The 22,811-nt window shown below is 39.6% G+C and overlaps 1 protein-coding gene across 1 annotated transcript in view; it reads left to right on the top strand.

Annotated features, from left to right (window-relative positions):
* The first annotated feature begins 448 nt into the window (after positions 1-448).
* Positions 449-22,811, top strand: part of LOC118367202 (tomoregulin-2-like) — a 162,924-nt gene continuing 140,561 nt past the window's right edge. Inside the window, exon 1 of the mRNA XM_052493947.1 lies at positions 449-1,147. Coding sequence (XP_052349907.1) covers positions 973-1,147 — 175 coding nt within the window. The 5' untranslated portion in view covers positions 449-972. The remainder of the gene's footprint in view (positions 1,148-22,811) is intronic.

The raw sequence follows: 22,811 nt of genomic DNA, 5'->3' as shown, positions 1-22,811 counted from the left end.
CCAAGCCTTAAACAGAGACTGACCATTCCCGTCAGTTTAACGTCTAGTTTTTATGTACATGTGGTTGAGCTGTCAACTAACCTAAATTTCAGGTGAAATCAAGAAACCATTTCAACATGTCATTGGATTTAGGTAAGACATTGGTTGAAAAAAAATACTAAATGCCCTTACGTTTATATGTTTCTGCAATTCCAATCAATTTTCCAGACTGATTCAACGTCTTTACATATATTTTGGGGGTTAAAATGACGTGAAACATGGTTGATCCAACCAGTTTTTGCCCAGTAGGTTGTGTGGGTCGGAAAGAAACCACAAGCCTTTCTCATCTCTATCTCACTCTCTCTCTCTCCTCCAATCAGCGTTGTATAATTACCGAGACCCACTCCCCTCTTTCGCATGTAACAACACGTGATCATACCCAGACTTGTAACCTGCTGCTGGTGCGCGCAACGCGGATTCCAGATATAGAGAGAGGAGGCGAGCGCAACTGACGGACTCACTGAGCGTCTGAACACAACTAGCCGACCACTCATTTAAGCCCGTGGCATTTATGGATATTACTAGGACGTCGCCGTTTCGAATCCGTGGGATATAAACATTCTTTGTTTCTATTTCTTCCTTCCACCCACCCCTTTTTTTTATTTGTTATTTTCTATCCTCATGGGTGAACATCGTTCCTCTTCCTGCCCGTCCTCTTACGCTGATTTACCTGGCTAACCCCCCAACACTATCCTACACCCTCCATCACCCCACTCCCCCAACCCCCTTCATATTGTAGCTGCACCACCTTGGATCGGGCGGAACCCGTTGATTCATCACTTCATGGGGCTCGCTTTCTTGCACGGAAAATGTCCCTTTCTTTGTCACTGAGCGCCCCTCTGAAACAGCCAACGTCTGGACCGGAGTTGTTGGTGCGTGTCTACCACTTCTGCCCAGCTCGCTTGTGTAGTCGGGGAGCGCCGCTGAACTGAGATGGGTCTGTCGGTGGCGGTGGAGCCCCGACGCCCGAACCAGGGGAGCCGGACAGTGGGAGATTGGGTCTGGATCACCGTTGTTTCGTTTCTCGCCACTTTACCTGTAGAGCAACTTTGCGCTTTCCCGTCTTCCCTGAGCGACTGTCAGACGCCTACCGGCTGGAACTGCTCTGGTGAGAACACCGATAAGTCGGGGGCATTTATTTGGGCTACATTATTATTATATATTTTCTGTCTGTTCCAGGTGTGCACCTTAGTGCGCAGCGCGACTGTAACGGTCGTAATGGTAATAACCTAGTCCGCATGCATATGGGAATTTGGTCTGGAAAGCTAATAAATGATCGAGGACACTATCTGCAAATAGCATCGTTTGCGTTTTAGAGAAAACATTCTTCCAAATTGCCGAGAGGTGAGGTGGTCATCAGCCCTTGAAATCTCGGGAATTTCAGGTTATCCTAAGGTCCCCCTATATTACAATAGTCTATGGTTTTCTCATCGAAAACCTACACATACATTCATTTACAAACAAATTATGCTAATCAACATTTTCTAAAATGGTACAATGATGCAAATGTACATGACATGAAATATTTACCTTTCTTGCATTGTTGTTTTGCTTAATTCATTAATTAGCCTAAATTGGCTATTATTATGAACATGTTATTATTATTATTATAGGTCTATTGTTATTATTAGTCGCTGTCAATGTTTCATTTCTATTATTTCTCAGCATCGGTTCATTACTTGAGGAATTCAAGTGCCACATTCTAGTTGATATTTAAGACTCCCGAGTCTACAGTGGTCTGAAATCATCCTAGACATTTATATAAATGTCTACAAGTTTTATTGATTCATGTTATGCTAATAACTCATTAATCTTGTGAGCAATTGGAAATGTGACACCAACAATATTATTTTACCCATCGCACACACACAACTATGCATTTTTCCACTATAGGCTGCTACAAACCATTTGTATTGCCTATTTTACTAGAATATAATATATTATTGTTAGATATTCTCAGTGTATATACATACACTGAGTGTATAAAACATTATGAAAAACTGTTCTTTCCATGACCAGGTGAGTCCAGGTGAAAGCTATGAATCCTTATTGATGTCACTTGTTAAATCCACTTCAATCAGTGTAGGTGGAGGGGAAGACAGTTTTAACAAAGATTTTTAAGCCTTGAGACAATTGAGACATGGATTATATATGTCAAATTAAACTTTATTTGCCACATGCGCCGAATACAAGTGTAGACTTTCCCGTGAAATGCTGACTTTACAAGCCGTTAACCAACAGTGCAATTCAAGAAGAAGAAAATATTTACCAAGTAGGCTAAAATAAAAAGTAACACAATAAGAATTATAATAATGAGGCTATGTACGGGGGGCACCGGTACCGAGTCAGGGGTACAGGCTAGTTGAGGTAATCTGTATATGTAGGTGGGGGCGAAGTGACTATGCAAAGGTAAACAAACAGCGAGGAGCAGCAGTGTACAGGCTGGAGGATTCCTTTGGTCCAAGACTTGGCCCTCCGGTACCGCTTGCCATGTGGTAGCAGAGAAAACAGTCTATAACTTGGGTGACTGAAGTCTCTGACAATTCTATGGGCTTTCCTCTGACACTGCCTAAAAAAATGGCAGGAATTTGGCCCCAGTGATGTACTGGGCCGTTCGCACTACCCTCTGTTGCGCCTTACGGTCAGATGCTGAGTAGGTGCCAGGCACACAGGTTTGTGTCAAGAACTGCAATGCTGCTGAGATTTTCACGCTCAGTTTCCCATGTGTATGAAGAATGTTCCAACACCCAATAGACATCCGTGAAACTAAATATTAGGAAGGTGTTATTAATGTTTTGTACACTCAGTGTATTATATGTACAGTACCGGTCAAAAGTTTTAGAACACCTACTCATTAAAGGGTTTTTCTTTATTTTTTACTATTTTCTACACTGTAGAATAATAGTGAAGACCTCAAAACTATAAAATAACACATATGGAATCATGTAGTAACCAAAAAGTGTTTAAACAAGTCAAAATATATTTTATGTTTGACATTCTTCAAAGTAGCCACCCTTTGCCTTGATGACAGCTTTGTACACTCTTGGCATTCTCTCAAACATCAACTGGAATGCTTTTCCAACGGTCTTGAAGGAGTCCCCACACAAGCTGAGCACTTGTTGGCTGCTTTTGCTTCACTCTGCGGTCCAACTCATCCAAAGCCATTTCAATTGGGTTGAGGTCGGGTGATTGTGGAGGCCAGGTCATCTGACGCAGCACTCCATCTCTCTACTTCATGGTCAAATAGCTCTTACACAGCCTGGAGGTGTGTTGGGTCATTGTCCTGTTAAAAAAAATGATAGTCCCACTAAGCTCAAACCAGATGGGTTGGTGTATCGCTGCAGAATGCTGTGGTATCCCTGCAGGTTAAGTATGCCTTGAATTTTAAATAAATCACTGACAGTTGGAACAAAACATTTCAAATTTGATCTCATCAGGCAAAAGGACAGATTTCCACCGGTCTAATGTCCATTGCTCAAGTTTCTTGGCCCAAACAAGTCTCTTCTTCTTATTGGTGTCCTTTAGTAGTGGTTTCTTTGCAACAATTCAACCATGATGGCCTGATTCACTTAGTCCCCTCTGAACAGTTGATATTGATGTGTCTGTTACTTGAACTCTATAAAGCATTTCTTTGGGCTGGTAACTTAACTTATCCTCTGCAGCAGAGTTAACTCTGGGTCTTCCTTTCCTTTGGCGGTCCTTATGAGAGCCAGTTTCATCATAGCGCTTGATGGATTTTGCGACTGCACTTGAAGAAACTGTCAAAGTTCTTGAAATGTTCCGTATTGACTAACTTTCAGAGGCCCATTATCAGCAACCATCACTCCTATGTTCCAATGTCATGTTGTGTTAGCTAATCCAAGTTGATCATTTTAAATTGCTAATTGATCATTAGAAAATCCTTTTGCAATTATGTTAACACAGCTGAAAACTGTTGTTCTGATGAAAGAAGCAATGAAACTGGCCTTCTTTGGACTAGTTGAGTATCTGGAGCATCAGTATGCGAGAAATTGTGAGAAATTGCCAAGAAACTGAAGATCTCGTACAACGTTGTGTACTACTCCCTTCACAGAACATCGCAAACTAGCTTTAACCAGAATATAAAGAGGAGTGGGAGGCCCCGGTGCACAACTGAGCAAGAGGACAAGTACTTTAGAGTGTCTAGTTTGAGAAACAGACACCTCACAAGTCCTCAACTGGCAGCTTCATTAAATAGTACCCACAGAACACCAGTCTCAACTTCAACAGTGAAGAGGCAACTCTGGGATGCTGGCCTTCTAGGCAGAGTTGCAAAGAAAAAGCCATATCTCAGACTGGCAAAAAAAGAAAATATTAACATGGGCAAAGTAACACAGACACTGGACAGAGGAACTCTGCCAAGAAGGCCAGCATCCCGGAGTCGCCTCTTCACTGTTGACGTTGAGACGGGTGTTTTGCGGGTAGTATTTAATGAAGCTGCCAGTTGAGGACATGTCAGGTATCTATCGCAAGTTTACATACACCTTAGCTAAACACATTTAATATCAGTTTTTCACAATTCCTGACATTTAATCCTCGAAAAACTTCCCTGTCTTAGGTCAGGTAGGATCACCAATTTATTTTAAGAATGTGAAATGTCAAAATAATAGAGATAATTATTTATTTCATCTTTTATTTCTTTAGTCACATTCCCAGTGGGTCAGAAGTAAACAAACACTGAATTAGTATACAGTAGCATTGCCTTTAAATTGTTTAACTTGGGTCAAATGTTTCGGGTACTCTTCCACAAGCTTCCCACAATAAGTTGGGTGAATTTTGGCCCATTCCTCCTCACAGAGCTGGTGTAACTGAGTCTGGTTTGTAGGCCTCCTTGCTCACACATGCCATTTTGCCACAACTTTGGAAGTATGCTTGGGGTAATTGTAAATTTGAAAGTAATTTGTATATGTAACAGTATAACTTTAGACCGTCCCCTCGCCCATACCCGGGCGCGAACCAGGGACCCTCTGCATACATCAACAACAGTCACCCACGAGGCATCGTTACCCATCGCTCCACAAAAGCCGCGGCCCTTGCAGAGCAAGGGGAACTACTACTTCAAGGTCTCAGAGCAAGTGACGTCACCGATTGAAACGCTATTTAGCGCGAACACCGCTAACTAGCTAGCCATTTCACATCCGTTACATAAACAAGCTTTAACTTCCTGTTTGATGTCTTGAGATGTTGCTTCAATATATCCTCATAATGTTTCCTACCTCATGATGCCATTTATTTTGTGAAGTGCACCAGTCCCTCCTGCAGCAAAGCACCCCAACAACATGATGCTGCCACCCCAGTTCTTCACTGTTGGGATGGTGTTCCCTTTTTCCTCCAAACATAACCATGGTCGTTATGGCCAAACAGTTCTATTTTTGTTTCATCAGACCAAAGGACATTTCTCCAAAAACGTCAATCTTTGTCCACATGTGCAGTTGCAAATCGTCGTCTGGCTTTTTTTTATGGCAGTTTAAGAGCAGTGGCTTCTTCCTTGCTGAGCAGCCTTTCAGGTTATGTCGATATAGGACTTGTTTTACCTTGGATATCGATTATATTGTACCTGTTTCCTCCAGCTTCTTCACAAGGTCCTTTGCTGTTGTTCTGGGATTGATTTGCACTTTTCGCACCAAAGTACGTTTGTCTCTAGGAGATAGAACGCGTCTTCTTCCTGAGCTGTGTGACGGCTACGTGGTCCCATGGTGTATATACTTGCTTACTATTGTTTGTACAGATGGACGTGGTACATTCCTGCATTTGGAAATTGCTCCCGAGGATGAACCAGACTTGTGGAATTCTACACATTTTTTTCTGAGGTCTTGGCTGATTTCTTTTGATTTTCCCATGGTGTCAAGCAAAGACGCACAGAGTTTGAAGGTAGGACTTGAAATACATCCACTGGTACACATCAAATTATGTCAATTAGCCTATCAGAAGCTTCTAAAGCCATGACATAATTTTCTGGAATTTTCCAAGCTATTTATAGGCACAGTCAACTTAGTGTATATAAACTTCTGCCCCACTGGAATTGTGATACAGGGAATTGTCTGTCTTTAAACAATTGTTGTAAAAATGACTTGTGTCATGTACAAAGTAGATGTCCTAACCGACCTGCTAAAACTGTAATTCACAAGAAATGTGTGGAGTGGTTGAAAAGCTAGTTTTAATGACTCCCACCTAAGAGTATGTAAACTTCCAACTTCAACTGTATGTATGGCATTTTCTTTTTATCTCCCACCTGCTGTAAACTTGTTTTCCCTTTTCGGTGCCAAACCGATAAAACCATGGGCGGGAGGCTGTAAAGCATGCCTGCGTGCCTTCCTGCCTTTGTAAATCATCTGACTGCCGATGTAGATTTGTTCTGTCGCATTTCCATGTTTGAAACCTAAAATAGCCTCAACCCCTTTCGACACATTTGAGAGCAATAAGTAAGTGCAAGCATTAGCCTATATTCCACGTATTTTGCACTGTGCAATTATCACTGTTATTTAGCCTGTAGCCTACATAAAAGGCTAAATGATTGTGATGAGAATGAATTATTTCCTTTAATCAATACACTAGGACCTATATTCCCTTTTATCTAATTTCCTTCATAAACAGTAATATGAATGTAGGCCTACTTGAGATAAACACTCTCCAAATCCCCATTCCTTTTACCCATCAGGTTGCCTATTACCACACATCACATTTTAATGGATAAGCAAATAGGCACAGGCGTTGTGTTTTTAGCAAGAATGTCTTAAACTACACATGTGAGTGTACATGCATGCAGAGCATCAACTGAAAACTGTAAACTGAGAGATCTGAATGTTTAAAGCCAACATTCAATATGTGGCCAATGTTGCCAGAGTTACAGGTTGGGATGGTAATCTTGGGAGCATATGACTAAAGATGCTATCCTGCATTTTATGTCCCATTTCCTCAGCCAGTGAAGAATGATGGATTGAATCCCAAATGGCATCCAATTCTCTATATAGTGCACTACGTTTGTACACTATATAGGGAAGAGGGTGCCATTTGGGACGCATCCCTGGTTTCTAAACTATTACTGGGCCGCAGTAGGTAATTTGGTCAACACTGTCGTTTATAAACCCCGGTTTGCATCCCTCAGTTCTCTGTAATGGACTTGAGACTTATTTTAGTCTGGATAGTGTTGCCTTTTTTACAACTGTTTTGTTTTGTAGGCTGTAAACTTTGTAACTGTGATGTGATTTATCAATGGAGTCTCTCTCTCGGCGTAGCCAAATTGTCGAATTCAATGATTGTGTTGGTGAAGATGAATGCGTTGTTGATGATGAAGATTAGGTGTCTCCGCACTCAAACCCACATGATCCTCTTAGGGGGCTGTGTCTGAGCTTTCACCCCTCCCAACCCTACCACTCCCACACCCATACAATTAGTAAATGAAAATGTAACAAGTGACAAGTACATTATGAACATGAACGGTAATCCTCAATGATGCAAAACACCGTACCCCTAAATAGTAGCTTGACTTAATGGAAGATGTTTTCCTCGTCATGGTCTATTTAAACTGATGATTTAATGAATACATGTTTTCAACACCAAGTCTGTGGCTGATTGGCATTAGAATTAAAATAATTTTTATTGGAAAGCTAGAAATGCATTGTATTATTCATTATAGCCTTCTACAATGAAGAAAGGATTGTGTGTCCCTGGTGTGATTAATTCATTGACTGTGCTTGGATAATGTACATGATCAGAGAATGAGAGAGAAAATAATTTGGCGAAGATGATGATATCGTATTACAGTGCCTTGCGAAAGTATTCCGCCCCCTTGAACTTTGCGACCTTTTGTCACATTTCAGGCTTCAAACATAAAGAAAGATATAAAACTGTATTTTTTTGTGAAGAATCAACAACAAGTGGGTCACAATCATGAAGTGGAACGACATTTATTGGATATTTCAAACTTTTTTAACAAATCAAAAACTGAAAAATTGGGCGTGCAAAATTATTCAGCCCCCTTAAGTTAATACTTTGTAGCGCCACCTTTTGCTGCGATTACAGCTGTAAGTCGCTTGGGGTATGTCTCTATCGGTTTTGCACATGGAGAGACTGAAATGTTTTCCCATTCCTCCTTGCAAAACAGCTCGAGCTCAGTGAGGTTGGATGGAGAGCATTTGTGAACAGCAGTTTTCAGTTCTTTCCACAGATTCTCGATTGGATTCAGGTCTGGACTTTGACTTGGCCATTCTAACACCTGGATATGTTTATTTTTGAACCATTCCATTGTAGATTTTGCTTTATGTTTTGGATCATTGTCTTGTTGGAAGACAAATCTCCGTCCCAGTCTCAGGTCTTTTGCAGACTCCATCAGGTTTTCTTCCAGAATGGTCCTGTATTTGGCTCCATCCATCTTCCCATCAATTTTAACCATCTTCCCTGTCCCTGCTGAAGAAAAGCAGGCCCAAACCATGATGCTGCCACCACCATGTTTGACAGTGGGGATGGTGTGTTCAGGGTGATGAGCTGTGTCGCTTTTACGCCAAACACAACGTTTTGCATTGTTGCCAAAAAGTTCAATTTTGGTTTCATCTGACCAGAACACCTTCTTCCATATGTTTGGTGTGTCTCCCAGGTGGCTTGTGGCAAACTTTAAACAACACTTTTTATGGATATCTTTAAGAAATGGCTTTCTTCTTGCCACTCTTCCATAAAGGCCAGATTTGTGCAATATACGACTGATTGTTGTCCTATGGACAGAGTCTCCCACCTCAGCTGTAGATCTCTGCAGTTCATGCAGAGTGATCATGGGCCTCTTGGCTGCATCTCTGATCAGTCTTCTCCTTGTATGAGCTGAAAGTTTAGAGGGATGGCCAGGTCTTGGTAGATTTGCAGTGGTCTGATACTCCTTCCATTTCAATATTATCGCTTGCACAGTGCTCCTTGGGATGTTTAAAGCTTGGGAAATCTTTTTGTATCCAAATCCTGCTTTAAACTTCTTCACAACAGTATCTCGGACCTGCCTGGTGTGTTCCTTGTTCTTCATGATGCTCTCTGCGCTTTTAACTGACCTCTGAGACTATCACAGTGCAGGTGCATTTATACGGAGACTTGATTACACACAGGTGGATTGTATTTATCATCATTCGTCAATTAGGTCAACATTGGATCATTCAGAGATCCTCACTGAACTTTTGCAGAGTTTGTTGCACTGAAAGTAAAGGGGCTGAATAATTTTGCACGGCCAATTTTTCAGTTTTTGAAATATCCAATAAATGTCGTTCCACTTCATGATTGTGTCCCACTTGTTGTTGATTCTTCACAAAAACAATACAGTTTTATATCTTTATGTTTGAAGCCTGAAATGTGGCAAAAGGTCGCAAAGTTCAAGGGGGCCGAATACTTTCGCAAGGCACTGTATTTTGATATTCTGGAAGGCCTGCATGGTGCTTGGATAGGCAGAAGAGATGGAAAGATTAAAGATATTTTGTTTTGTTCATAGTTAGATCCCAAATTATATTGCATCTGAACTGTTACCCTAAAGACCTAAGACACTGTGGAATTAAAAGTGATAAACAAAACTAACTCTCTGTGAATATGGAGACATTGTTTTAACAAGTGGTAAAGTTTACAGATATTTACACAAGCTGGTGAGACTCTGTTGATAAAGTCAGAGTTTATATAGCATTTTATTAGCAAACACTATTGTAAAAAACATTGAATGTGAGAATCAGTTGCCCAAGCTCAGAGGATAGAGGTGGAAATCATTCTCCTCACAAGTGGCCTACATTTACGTGAATTACAGTTACATCTGAAAGTATTCATACCCCTTGACGTATTCCACCTTTTGTTGTGTTACCGCCTGAATTCAAATTTTAATAAAATATTTTTTTCTCACCCATCTACACACAATACCTCTTCATGACAAAGTGAAAACTTATTGAAAATGAAATACAGAAATATGTCATTTATATTAGTATTCACACACCTAAATCAACATGTTAGAATCACCTTTGGCAGCGATAACAGCTGTCTTTCTGTGTAAATCTCTAAGAGCTTTGCACACCTGGATTGTGCAATATTTGCCCATTGTTATTTTATAAATTCTTCAAGCTCTGTCAAATTGGTTGTTGGTCATTGCGAGACAATTATTTTCCAGTCTTGCTATAGATATAGATATTCAAGCAGACTTAAGTCAAAACTGTAACTTGGCCACTCAAGAACATTCACTGTCTTCTTGGTAAGCAACTCCAGTGTTGACTTGGCCTTGCAATTTAGCTCATTGTCGTGCTGAAAGGTGAATTAACCTCTTAAGTGTCTGGTGGAAAGCAGACCGAACCAGGATTTCCCCTAGGATTTTTCCTGTGCATAGCTCTGTTCTTTTTATATTTTGTCCTGAAAAACTCCACATCCTTAACAATTACAAGCATACCCATAACATGAGCAGCCACCACTATGCTTGAAAATATGGAGATTGTACTCGGTAATGTGTTATTGGGTTTGCCCCAAACAACACTTTATTCAGGATAAAAAGCTTTGACACATTTTTTACAATATTACGTCAGTGCCTTACATACAGGATGTAGGATGTTTTGGAATAGGATGTTTTACATTGGCTTGTGAAAGTATTCACCCCCTTTGGTTGGCATTTTTCAAAAACAATTTGCTTTACAACCTGGAAGTAAAATTGATTTTTGGGGGGTTTGTATCATTGAATTTACACAACATGCCAACCACTTTGAAGATGCAAAATATTTTTCTATTGTGAAACACACATTGAAAAATTCAGCGTGCATAACTATTCACCCCCCAAAAGTCAATATTCTGTAGAGCCACCTTTTGCAGCAATGACAGCTGCAAGTCTCTTCGGGTATGTCTCTATAAGCCTGGCACATCTAGCCACTGGGATTTTTGCCCATTCTTCAAGGCAAAACTGCTCCAGCTCCTTCAAGTTGGATGGGTTCCGCTGGTGTACAGCAATATTAAAGTCATACCACAGATTATCAATTGGATTGAGGTCTGGGCTTTGACTAGGCCATTCCAAGACATTTAAATGTTCCCCTTAAACTACTCCAGTGTTGCTTTAAGAGTCTGCTTAGAGTCATTGTCCTGCTGGAAGGTGAACCTGCTTTCCAGTCTCAAATCTCTGGAAGACTGAAACAGGATTCCCTCAATAATTTCCCTGTATTTAGAGCCATTGATCATTCCTTAAATTCTGACCAGTTTCCCAGTCCCTGCCGATGAAAAACATCCCCTCGGCATGATGTTGCCACCAACATGCTTCTCTGTGGGGATGATGTTCTCTTGGTGATGCGAGGTGTTGGGTTTGTGCCAGACATAGCGTTTTCCTTGATGGCCAAAAAGCTCAATTTTAGTCTAATCTAACCAGAGTACCTTCTTCCATATGTTTGGGGAGTCTCCCACATGCCTTTTGGCAAACACCAAATGTGTTTGCTTATTATTTTCATTAAGCAATGCCTTTTTTCTGCCCGTTCTTCCGTAAAGCCCAGCTCTGTGGAGTGTACGGCTTAAAGTGGTCCTATGGACAGATACTCCAATCTCCGCTGTGGAGCTTTGGTTATCTTTGGTCTTTTGGTTGCCTCTGATTAATGCCCTCCTTGCCTGGTCTGTGAATTTTGGTGGGCGGCCCACTCTTGGTAGGTTTGTTTTGGTGCCATATTCTGCGATGTTCAAATTTTCGGATATTTTTCTATAACCCAACCCTGATCTGTACTTCTCCACAATTCTGTCTCTGACCTTTTTGGAGAGCTCATTGGTCTTCATGGTGCCGCTTGCTTGGTGGTGCTCCTTGCGTAGTTGTGTTGCAAACTCTGTGGCCTTTCAGAACAGGTGTATCAGAGTCCATGTAAATTATTATGCAACTTTTTAAGCAGATTTTGACTTCTTCACTTATTTAGGCTTGCCATAAGAAAGGGGTTGTTTTCATTGTTTAATTAATTTGTAACATTAAAAAAAACTATTCTACTTTGACATTATGTAATAATGTGTGTAGAAAGGGGTTGTTTTCATTGTTTAATTAATTTGTAACATTAAAAAAACTATTCTACTTTGACATTATGTAATATTGTGTGTAGGGCTGTCACGGCCATCGAAAGAAGTGGACTAAGGTGCAGCGTGGTGAACGTACATTTTTTTTATTATTGTAAATGTCGCCAACAAAACAAGAAATGAAGAAACTCCTGTGAATCTTACAGGGCTATAGTGCCACTAACAAAAGTAACGTACCCACACTTAAGGAGGGAAAAAGGGCTACCTAAGTATGATTCTCAATCAGAGACAACGATAGACAGCTGTCCCTGATTGAGAACCATACCCGGCCAAAACTTAGAATTAAAGAATCATAGAAAACAAAACATAGAATGCCAACCCAAATCACACCCTGACCAAACCAAAATAGAGACAGAAAAAGGCTCTCCCAGGTCAGGGTGTGACAAGGGCAGTGATACACAAATATCAATTTAATACATTTTAAATGTAGGTTGTAACTAGAGTTTGGCCGATTAATCGGAATGGCTGATTAATTAAGGCTGATTTCAAGTTTTCAAAACAATCGGTAAACTGTATTTTTGGGCACCGATCATGGCCGATTACATTGCACTCCACGAGGAGACTGTGTGGCAGGCTGAATACCTGTTATGCGAGTGCAGCAAGGTGCCAAGGTAAGGTGCTACCAAGCATTTAACGTATCTTATAAAAAACAATCAATCTTAACATAATAACTAGTTAACTACACATGGTTAATGATAGTACTAGTTTATCTAGCTCGTCCTTCGTTACATATAATCGATGCGGTGCCTATTAATTTGTCATTGAATCATAGCCTACTTTGCCAAATGGTTATTTAACAAGCGCATTCGCGAAAAAGCACTGTCGTTGCACCTATATGTACCTAACCATCAACGCCTTTCTTAAAATCAATACACATGTATATATTTTTAAACCTGCATATTTAGTTAATATTGCCTGCTAACATGAATTTCTTTTAACTTGGGAAATTGTGTCACTTCTCTTGCATTCTGTGCAACAGAGTCAGGCTATATGCAGCAGTTTGGGTCGCCTGGCTCGTTGCGAACTGTGTGAAGACCAACTTCGCCAAACGGGGGATGACTTATCAAAAGTGCCTTTGTGAAAAAAGCACAATCGTTGCATGAATGTACCTAACCATAAACATCAATGCCTTTCTTAAAATCAAACCGTTATATTTAGTTAAAAGAAATCCAGGTTTGCAGGCAATATTAAACTAGGGAAATTGTGTCACTTCTCTTGTGTTCATTGCAGGCAGAGTCAGGGTATATGCAACAGCCTGGCTCGTTGCAAACTAATTTGCCAAAATGTTATGTAATTATAACATAACATTGAAGGTTGTGCAATGTAATAGGAATATTTAGATTTATGCATGCCACCCGTTAGATATATTACAGAACGGTCTTTCACTGAAAGAATAAACGTTTTGTTTTCAAAATGATAGTTTCCGGATTTTACCATATTAATGACATAAGGCTCGTATTTCTATGTTATAATGAAGTCTATGATTTGATATTTGATAGAGCAGTCTGACTGAGCGGTGGTAGGCAGCAGCAGGCTCGTAAGCATTCATTCAAACAGCACTTTCGTGGGTTTGCCAGCAGCTCTTCGCTGTTCTTCAAGCAATGAGCTGTTTTTTGACTTCAAGCCTATCAACTCCCGAGATTTTGGCTGGTGTAACCGATGTGAAATGGCTAGCTAGTTAGCGGTGTGCGCGCTGATAGCGTTTCAATCGGTGACGTCACTCGCTCTGAGACCTTGAAGTAGTTGTTCCCCTTGCTCTGCAAGGGCTGTATATAGAGCGATGGGTAACGATGCTTCGAGGGTGGCTGTTGTCGATGTGTTCCTGGTTCGAGCTCAGGTTGGGGCGAGGAGAGGAACGGAAGCTATACTGTAAACTGGCAATACTAAAGTGCCTATAAGAACATACAATATCCAATGGTATATGAAATACAAAATGGTGTATAGAGAGAAATAGTCCTATAATAACTACAACCTAAAACGTCTTACCTGGGAATATTGAAGAATTGTTAAAAGGAACCACCAGCTTTCATGTGTTCTCATGTTCTGAGCAAGGAACTTAAACGTTAGCTTTATTACATGGCACATGTTGCACTTTTACTTCTCCAATACTTTCTTTTTGCATTATTTAAACCAAATTGAACATGTTTCATTATTTATTTGAGGCTAAATTGATGTATTATATTAAGTTGAAATAAAAGATTTCGTTCAGTATTGTTGTAATTGTCATTATTACAAAAAAATAGGAATCGGCCGATTTTGATCGGTATCGGCTTTTTTTGGTCCTCCAATAATCGGTATCGGCGTTGAAAAATCATAATCGGTCGACCTCTAGCTGTAACATACCAAAATGTGGAAAAAGTCTAGGGCTGTGAATTCTTTCGGGAAGGCACTGTACGGTATGTGACGAGTCAGCCCCAATAACATCTAATCGAAACAAGGTACTACATTGCTAGGCCTTATGCCGACTGCCTGCCTCCCACAACCTTTCAAACAGGGCTTTTTAGATGTATTACCAACCATGGATTTAACTACTGGCTGTGACCTGATTTCCCCTTTTGTTTACACAAGAGATTAGAAAGAGTGCTCTTGAACACATGATGTCCTAACCGACTTGCCAAAACTATAGTTTGTTAACAAGAAATGTGTGGAGTGGTTGAAAAACTAGTTTTAATGACTCCAACCTAAGAGTATGTAAACTTCCGACTTCAACTGTATGTATAGCATTTTCTTTTTATCTCCCACGTGCTGTTCCGTTACCTAGAGTTCTTGAGAATATGAACCTTACATATTTTTTATAGCCCGGAGTAAACTTGTTTTCCCTTTTCGGTGCCAAACCGATAAAACCATGGGCGGGAGGCTGTAAAGCATGCCTGTGTGCCTTCCTGCCTTTGTAAATCATCTGACTGTGCCGACGTAGATTTGTTCTGTCGCATTTCCATGTTTGAAACCTAAAATAGCCTCAACCCTTTTCGCCACATTTGAGAGCAATAAGTAAGTGCAAGCATTAGCCTATATCCACGTATTTTGCACTGTGCAATTATCACTTATTTAGCCTGTAGCCTACATAAAATGCTAAATGATTGTGATGAGAATTAATTATTTTCTTTAATCAATACACTAGGACCTATATTCCCTTTAACTAATTTCCTTCAAAAGCAGTAATATGAATGTAGGCCTACTTGAGATAAACACTCTCCAAATCCCCATTCCTTTTACCCATCAGGTTGCCTATTACCACACATCACATTTTAATGGATAAGCAAATAAGCACAAGAGTTGTGTTTTTAGCAAGAATGTTCTAAACTACACATGTGAGTGTAAATGCATGCAGAGCATCAACTGAAAACTGTAAACTGAGAGATCTGAATGCTTAAAGCCAACACTCAATATGTGGCCAATGTTGCCAGAGTTACAGGTTGGGATGGTAATCTTGGGAGCATATGACTAAAGATGCTATCCTGAATTTTATGTCCCATTTCCTCAGCCAGTGAAGAATGATGGATTGAATCCCAAATGGCATCCAATTCCCTATGTAGTGCACTACTTTTGTACACTTATATAGGGAAGAGGGTGCCATTTGGGACGCATCCCTGGTTTCTAAACTATTACTGGGCCGCTGTAGGTAATTTGGTCAAAGCTCTGTCGTTCATCAACCCCGGTTTGCATCCCTCAGTTCTCTGTAATGGACTTGAGACTTATTTTAGTCTGGATAGGGTTGCCTTTTTTACATCCTGAATGTCTATCTTATTAATTGCTTCCTAGAAATACTTTCACTAGTACTCAACTGTTTTGTTTTGTAGGCTGTAAACTTTGTAACTGTGATGTGATTTATCAATGGAGTCTCTCTCTCGGCTTAGCCAAATTGTCGAATTCAGTGATTGTGTTGGTGAAGATGAATGCGTTGTTGATGATGAAGATTAGGTGTCTCCGCACTCAAACCCACATGATCCTCTTAGGGGGCTGTGTCTGAGCTTTCACCCCTCCCAACCCTACCCCTCCCACACCCATACAATTAGTAAATGAAAATGTAACAAGTGACAAGTACATTATGAACATGAACGGTAATCCTCAATGATGCAAAACACCGAACCCCTAAGTAGTAGCTTGACTTAATGGAAGATGTTTTCCTTGTCATGGTATATTTAAACTGATGATTTAATGAATACATGTTTTCAACACCAAGTCTGTGGCTGATTGGCATTACAGTTAAAATATTTTTATTGCAAAGCTAGAAATGCATTGTATTTTTCATTATAGCCTTCTACAATGAACAAAGAATTGTGTGTCCCTGGTGTGATTAATTCATTGACTGTGCTTGGATAATGTACATGATCAGAGAATGAGCGAGAGAATAATTTGGCGAAGATGATGAAATCGTATTTTTTTGATATTGTATTACTGGTCGTATCTGGAAGGCCTGCATGGTGCTTAGATAGGCAGAAGAGATGGAAAGATTAAAGATATTTTGTTTTGTTCATAGTTAGATCCCAAATTATATTGCATCTGAACTGTTCCCCTAAAGACCTAAGACACTGTGGAATTAAAAGTGATAAACAAAACTAACTCTCTGTGAATTTGGAGTCATTGGTTTAACAAGTGGTAAAGTTTACAGATATTTACACAAGCTGGTGAGACTCTGTTGATAAAGTCAGAGTTTATGTTGCATTTTATTAGCAAACACTATTGTAAAAAACATTGAATGTGAGAATCAGTTGCCCAAGCTCAGAGGATAGAGGTGGAAATCATTCTCCTCACAAGTGGCCTACATTTACGTGAATTACAGTTACATCTGAAAGTATTCATACCCCTTGACGTATTCCACCTTTTGTTGTGTTACCGCCTGAATTCAAAATGTAATAAAATCTTTTTTTCTCACCCATCCACACACAATACCTCTTCATGACAAACTGAAAACATATTGAAAATGAAATACAGAAATATGTCATTTATATTAGTATTCACACACCTAAATCAACATGTTAGAATCACCTTTGTTGTCATTGTTTCATTAATTTGTAACATTAAAAAACTATTCTACTTTGACATTATGTGATATTGTGTGTAGGGCTGTCATGGCCATCTAAAGAAGTGGACCAAGGAATGCCCACCCAAATCACACCCTGACCAAACCAAAATAGAGACATAAAAAGGCTCTCCCAGGTCAGGGTGTGACAAGGGCAGTGATACACAAATATCAATTTAATACATTTTAAATGTAGGTTGTAATTAGAGGTTGGCCGATTAATCGGAATGGCCGATTAATTAAGGCCGGTTGCAAATTTTCAAAACAATCGGTAAACGGTATTTTTAGACACTGATCATGGCCGATTACATTGCACTCCTCGAGGAGACTGCGTGGCAGGCTGAATACCTGTTATGTGAGTGCAGCAAGGAGCCAAGGTAAGGTGCTACCTAGCATTTAACGTATCTTATAAAAAACAATCAATCTTAACATAATAACTAGTTAACTACACATGGTTAATGATATAACTAGTTTATCTAGCTCGTCCTGCGTTACATATAATCGATGCGGTGCCTGTTAATTTGTCATTGAATCATAGCCTACTTTGCCAAATGGTTATTTAACAAGCGCATTCGCGAAAAAGCACTGTCGTTGCACCCATATGTACCTAACCATCAACGCCTTTCTTAAAATCAATACACATGTATATACCTTTAAAACTGCATATTTAGTTAATATTGCCTGCTAACATGAATTTCTTTTAACTTGGGAAATTGTGTCACTTCTTTTGCATTCTGTGCAACAGTGTCAGGCTATACGCAGCAGTTTGGGTCACCTGGCTCGTTGCGAACTGCGTGAAGACCAACTTTGCCAAACAGGGGACGACTTATCAAAAGTGCATTTGCAAAAAAAGCACAATCGTTGCATGAATGTACCTAACCATAAACATCAATGCCTTTCTTAAAATCAACACAGAGAAGTATATACTTTTTTAACCGTCATATTTAGTTAAAAGAAATCCAGGTTAACAGGCAATATTAAACTAGGGAAATTGTGCCACTTCTCTTGCGTTCATTGCAGGCAGAGTCAGGGTATAAGGCTCGTATTTCTATGTTATAATTAGGTCTATGATTCGATATTTGATAGAGCAGTCTGACTGAGCGGTGGGAGGCAGCAGCAGGCTCGTAGGCATTCATTCAAACAGCACTTTCGTGGTTTGAGCTGTTTATGACCTCAAGCCTATCAACTCCCGAGATTTTGGCTGGTGTAACCGATGTGAAATGGCTAGCTAGTTTGCGGGGTGCGCACTGATAGCGTTTCAATCGGTGACGTCACTCGCTCTGAGACCCAGAAGTAGTTGTTCTCCTTGGGCTGCATATAGAGCGATGGGTAACGATTCTTCGAGGGTGGCTGTCGATGTCTTCCTGGTTCAAGCCCAGGTAGGGGCGAGGAGAGGAATGGAAGCTATACTGTAAACAGGCAATACTAATGTAAGAACATACAATAGTCAATGGTATATGAAATACAAAATGGTATAGAGAGAAATAGTCCTTTAACAACTACAACCTAAAACTTCTTACCTGGGAATATTGAAGACTTGTTAAAAGGAACCACCAGCTTTCATGTGTTCTCATGTTCTGAGCAAGGAACTTAAACGTTAGCTTTATTACATGGCACATGTTGCACTTTTACTTCCTTCTCCAATATTTTGTTTTTGCATCATTTAAACCAAATTGAACTTGTTTCATTATTTATTTGAGGCTAAATTGATTTTATTGATGTATTATATTAATTTGAAATAAAATTGTTCATTCCGTATTGTTGTAATTGTCATTATTACAAAAAATAGAAATCGGACGATTTGATCGTTATCGGCTTTTTTTGGTCCTCCAATAATCGGTATCGGCGTTGAAAAATCATAATCGGTCGACCTCTAGCTGTAATGTACCAAAGTGTGGAAAAAGTTTAGGGCTGTGAATTATTTCAGGAAGGCACTGTGCAGTATGTGACGAGTCAGCCCCAATAACATCTAATCGAAACAGGGTAATACATTGCTAGGCCTTATGCCGACTGCCTGCCTCCCACAACCTTTCAAACAGGGCTTTTTAGATGTATTACCAACCATGGATTTAACTACTGGCCGTGACCTTATTTCCCCTTTTGTTTACACAAGAGATTAGAAAGAGTGCTCTTGAACACATAAATCCCCTGATCTTTGCAATGCTTATTCCCACTAACAAGCAATAGTTATAGTCCTTTTACATTTTTACCAACACATGGCTTGAAAACAAGGAAAGTGCTATAGAACGATCTGGCTCAATCTGACAGATGCATTGGACTGTGTAGAAATTGCTTTGGGTTGCATAAGTGCTTCGCTTGCCATCTTAATCGTTGGCATATAAACATCACCCCCTTTTGCATATTTGATGTTTGCCAGCTTGTTTTGGTTAATTATTAATTTACTGTTATATCCTCCTGTAACAGTGGGTGGGGCATGGGAAGTACAAATAGTCTTGGCCTCTGAGATATTTTGCAGTTGAGGGCATATTTGGCCTGGAGCAATGAGGCTTATGAGTAGGCACCACTTGGCTTACAAGTCCTGTGCATGAAGTGATCTACCACATCCTCAAACCTGGTCGGATATAATGTCATATTATTCTGTATGTAAATCCAAGACATTCCATTTAGTATAATATGTTCTGTTTAGTATGGTTACATAAAACAGATTAAGGCAATCAGAATGGAGGGTGGTTAGTTGGGTTGGATGGGTAGGCATATAATGCAAACGTCTATTAACCCAAGGGTTGTGAGTTTGAATCTGATCACGGACAACTTTAGCAATTTAGCTAATTAGCACATTTTCAACTACGTAGCATGTTAGCTAACCCTTCCCCTAACCGTAACCCTAACCTTAACCCTTTTAGCTAACACTAACATTAACCATTTTTGCTAACCCGTCCCCCAACCTTAACCCTTTAACCTAACTACCGTAATTTCTGGACTATTAAGCGCACCTGAATATAAACCGCACCCACTGAATTATTTAAAAAAATATATATTTTGTACATAAATAAGCCACAGGTGCCTACCGGTACATTGAAACAAATGAACTTTACACAGCCTTTAAAAAAAAAAGAAACACGGCTTGTAACAAAAATAAATAGGCTTTAACGAAACACGGCATTATGTGACGGTGCTCAGTTTTTTTGAAAGCGGGAAAAATCCACAAATTAGCCGCGGCATTGTAAAAACCGGGAGGTTCAAAGCCTGGGAATAAAGTAGCGGTTTATAGTCCGGAAATTACGGACTAAACAACCCTAACCTTTAACCCCTAATCCCTAGTCTAGTTTACGTTAGCCACCTTTAGTGGTTCTTCCTTTAGAATTTACAAGCTTATGCCGCTACCATTTGTGGTAGTTGGTGGCATTCTGACATTGCACCACACTATCACAAAGGGAAGTTAGAACGCTGATCTATTGGTAGTCTAAATTGTTGCAATTAATGGAGGCGTTTTCAGTCTGAGTCTCTCCTCTGGTACAAGAGTCCTGCATCAGGCAACAACAAAAAAAACTGTTGGTGGTCCTGGAGTTAAGAGAGAAGTTAGGTAAATACAATGTGGGAATTTCACTTGACATGTGGGGCTTTGGTTTATCTCCCTCTAAAAACAGAAGTATAATAACAAACTGGTTTTATTTACAAATTAGTAAGAATGTCTCACCCCATGTTCAAGAATGGCCTTTATTCAGATTACAATTTCTGACCTTCGGTTATTTGAAAGAAAATAATCTCCAAAATATTGTTATTTTTTAAACAAGCCATACAAAGTTGGTTTCAATTTCAGTAAAAAATGTGTCTGTAGGCCCTGCATTAAAGACCTAAATTGGTTAAAGAAAATTGTGACGAATAAAAATATATACCACCGTCTCTTGCGCATGTTATTTTCCTTTAATAATGCATCCTTATTTATAAAGTTATTATTATTACTATTATTATTATTAACCCTGCATTATAATTATATAAAAGCCCCTTAGATATTCATTTAGAATCCTCCTATCCTCTAAATGTAATTATTGGCGGAGAGTCACGTCATTGGCGGAGAGTCAGGCGGCATTAGCGGAGTAAAAGAGGGCAAGGAATGAGATGGATGCCAGGCAAACATGCAGATGTTTATTTCAACTACGTTTTAGTTGCAACAAGTTAGATTGGGTTTAAATCAGGAGACCTACATGTAGAGATTAAATTATTATTATTATTAGATATACTGTAGGCGACATGAGTCTCACTACAATTGAGTAATGTGCTGTTAAAAGGGTTGTAGGTTGTTTTTTTTACCTTTATTTTACTACATAATAGTCTACGAACTCTGCTGGCATCTTGACCCAGTTTATGCCCACATTTGCAATGCAAATGAAAAGAAATTGCTATGAGAATTAACAGCGGTTATAGTGGGTGCAACCGGTCAGCACCTTAGGAGGAAATGTCAGTTGGCCTTTCATAGCTGAGTATTCAAAGGTCAAGACAGCAAGTGTGTGTGCGTGTGAGAGAGAGAGAGTTGTTAATGAGTTCCAAGAGGCGATCTGTATTCCAACGATTAGTTTAGTAGCCCGGCTACTGTAGGTGTGAAAATCTCCCTACTTGCAATGTATTCGATGCTTAAGTACTCTGAAGTTTTACACAGTATCTGTTCATCAACATCTTTCCGCTTTCGTTAATAAAATAATGACAAAAAAATACTTTCAAAATGCATATGTTTATTTCATCTACCGTACAGTACATCTCAGCTACTCTTTAGTTGCACTTCCCCCCAGCTCCACTACCATGGGTAAAATCTTGCTGAGATGATCAATGCATTTGTTAGATTATAGTATCATCAGTTTCTTGCTTTTAGGCTTGGCAGAGTTACGGATACATTTTTCACAATAAACTATGCTAATGAAGGCAACAAATGGTTGCTTACTGGAACACCCAAAGTCATCCAATTGTTATCCTAGGATTTGAAGCATTAGCCTACCCACGTGTGCTCAGCTATTTCAGCACCGTTTTGCGCTGGTCTGAGACAATCATGGGGACTAGTCTTGATAAATCAATGAGATTTTTATTTTCACTGAATCTCCGTTTGGATTTTGGTTAGCTTACCATTAGGGTGAGGAAATTTTATGATTATTTAGCTCTTAGTAGCCTATCTACGACTGGTCACATTGTACAGTGCCATATATTCCTGACGGAAACCCTGAGAGTTTCGTTTTCCATTTTTTCTAGGAATAGAAAAACCATAATATTAATCAAATGAATTTAGCTATATTTCTTAAAATCAATCCCATATGCTCTAACAAAAAAAGGTTTTAAATGATCTAGTAGAGCCAATATTAACAACTGTCAAATGCTTCTCAAGAGGGCCTCTGGTGGTCACACTAGCACTAACTAGCATTCATGGCAACAATGGCTGACACTTAAATAATGTGCCATAGAATTCTGCACCAGCCCGCAGGTGTGCTGCAGTATGACACAACTTTTAAAGGAAGAACCACTCTAACCACCTAGCTGGAATACATAACATTTCATACATTTTTTGAAATTCGTAACATATTGTACATTTAGAAAATGTGTAATATGTTGTACATTTTTCAAATTCTGAATATATAATACAAATTGTAATTATTAACGAAATGGGTGATGGACATCACCGAGTGAATGCATAACATACCGTACTAAATGCAGCATCTCAGATTTACATATGAAATGCTCTGGGTTGCCCCCTTCTACC

This window comes from Oncorhynchus keta, chromosome 34 (assembly GCF_023373465.1).
Source record: "Oncorhynchus keta strain PuntledgeMale-10-30-2019 chromosome 34, Oket_V2, whole genome shotgun sequence".
NCBI lineage: Eukaryota > Metazoa > Chordata > Actinopteri > Salmoniformes > Salmonidae > Oncorhynchus > Oncorhynchus keta.
Note: the sequence above shows the minus strand (reverse complement) of the source record. Positions and strands in the feature narration are given on the sequence as shown.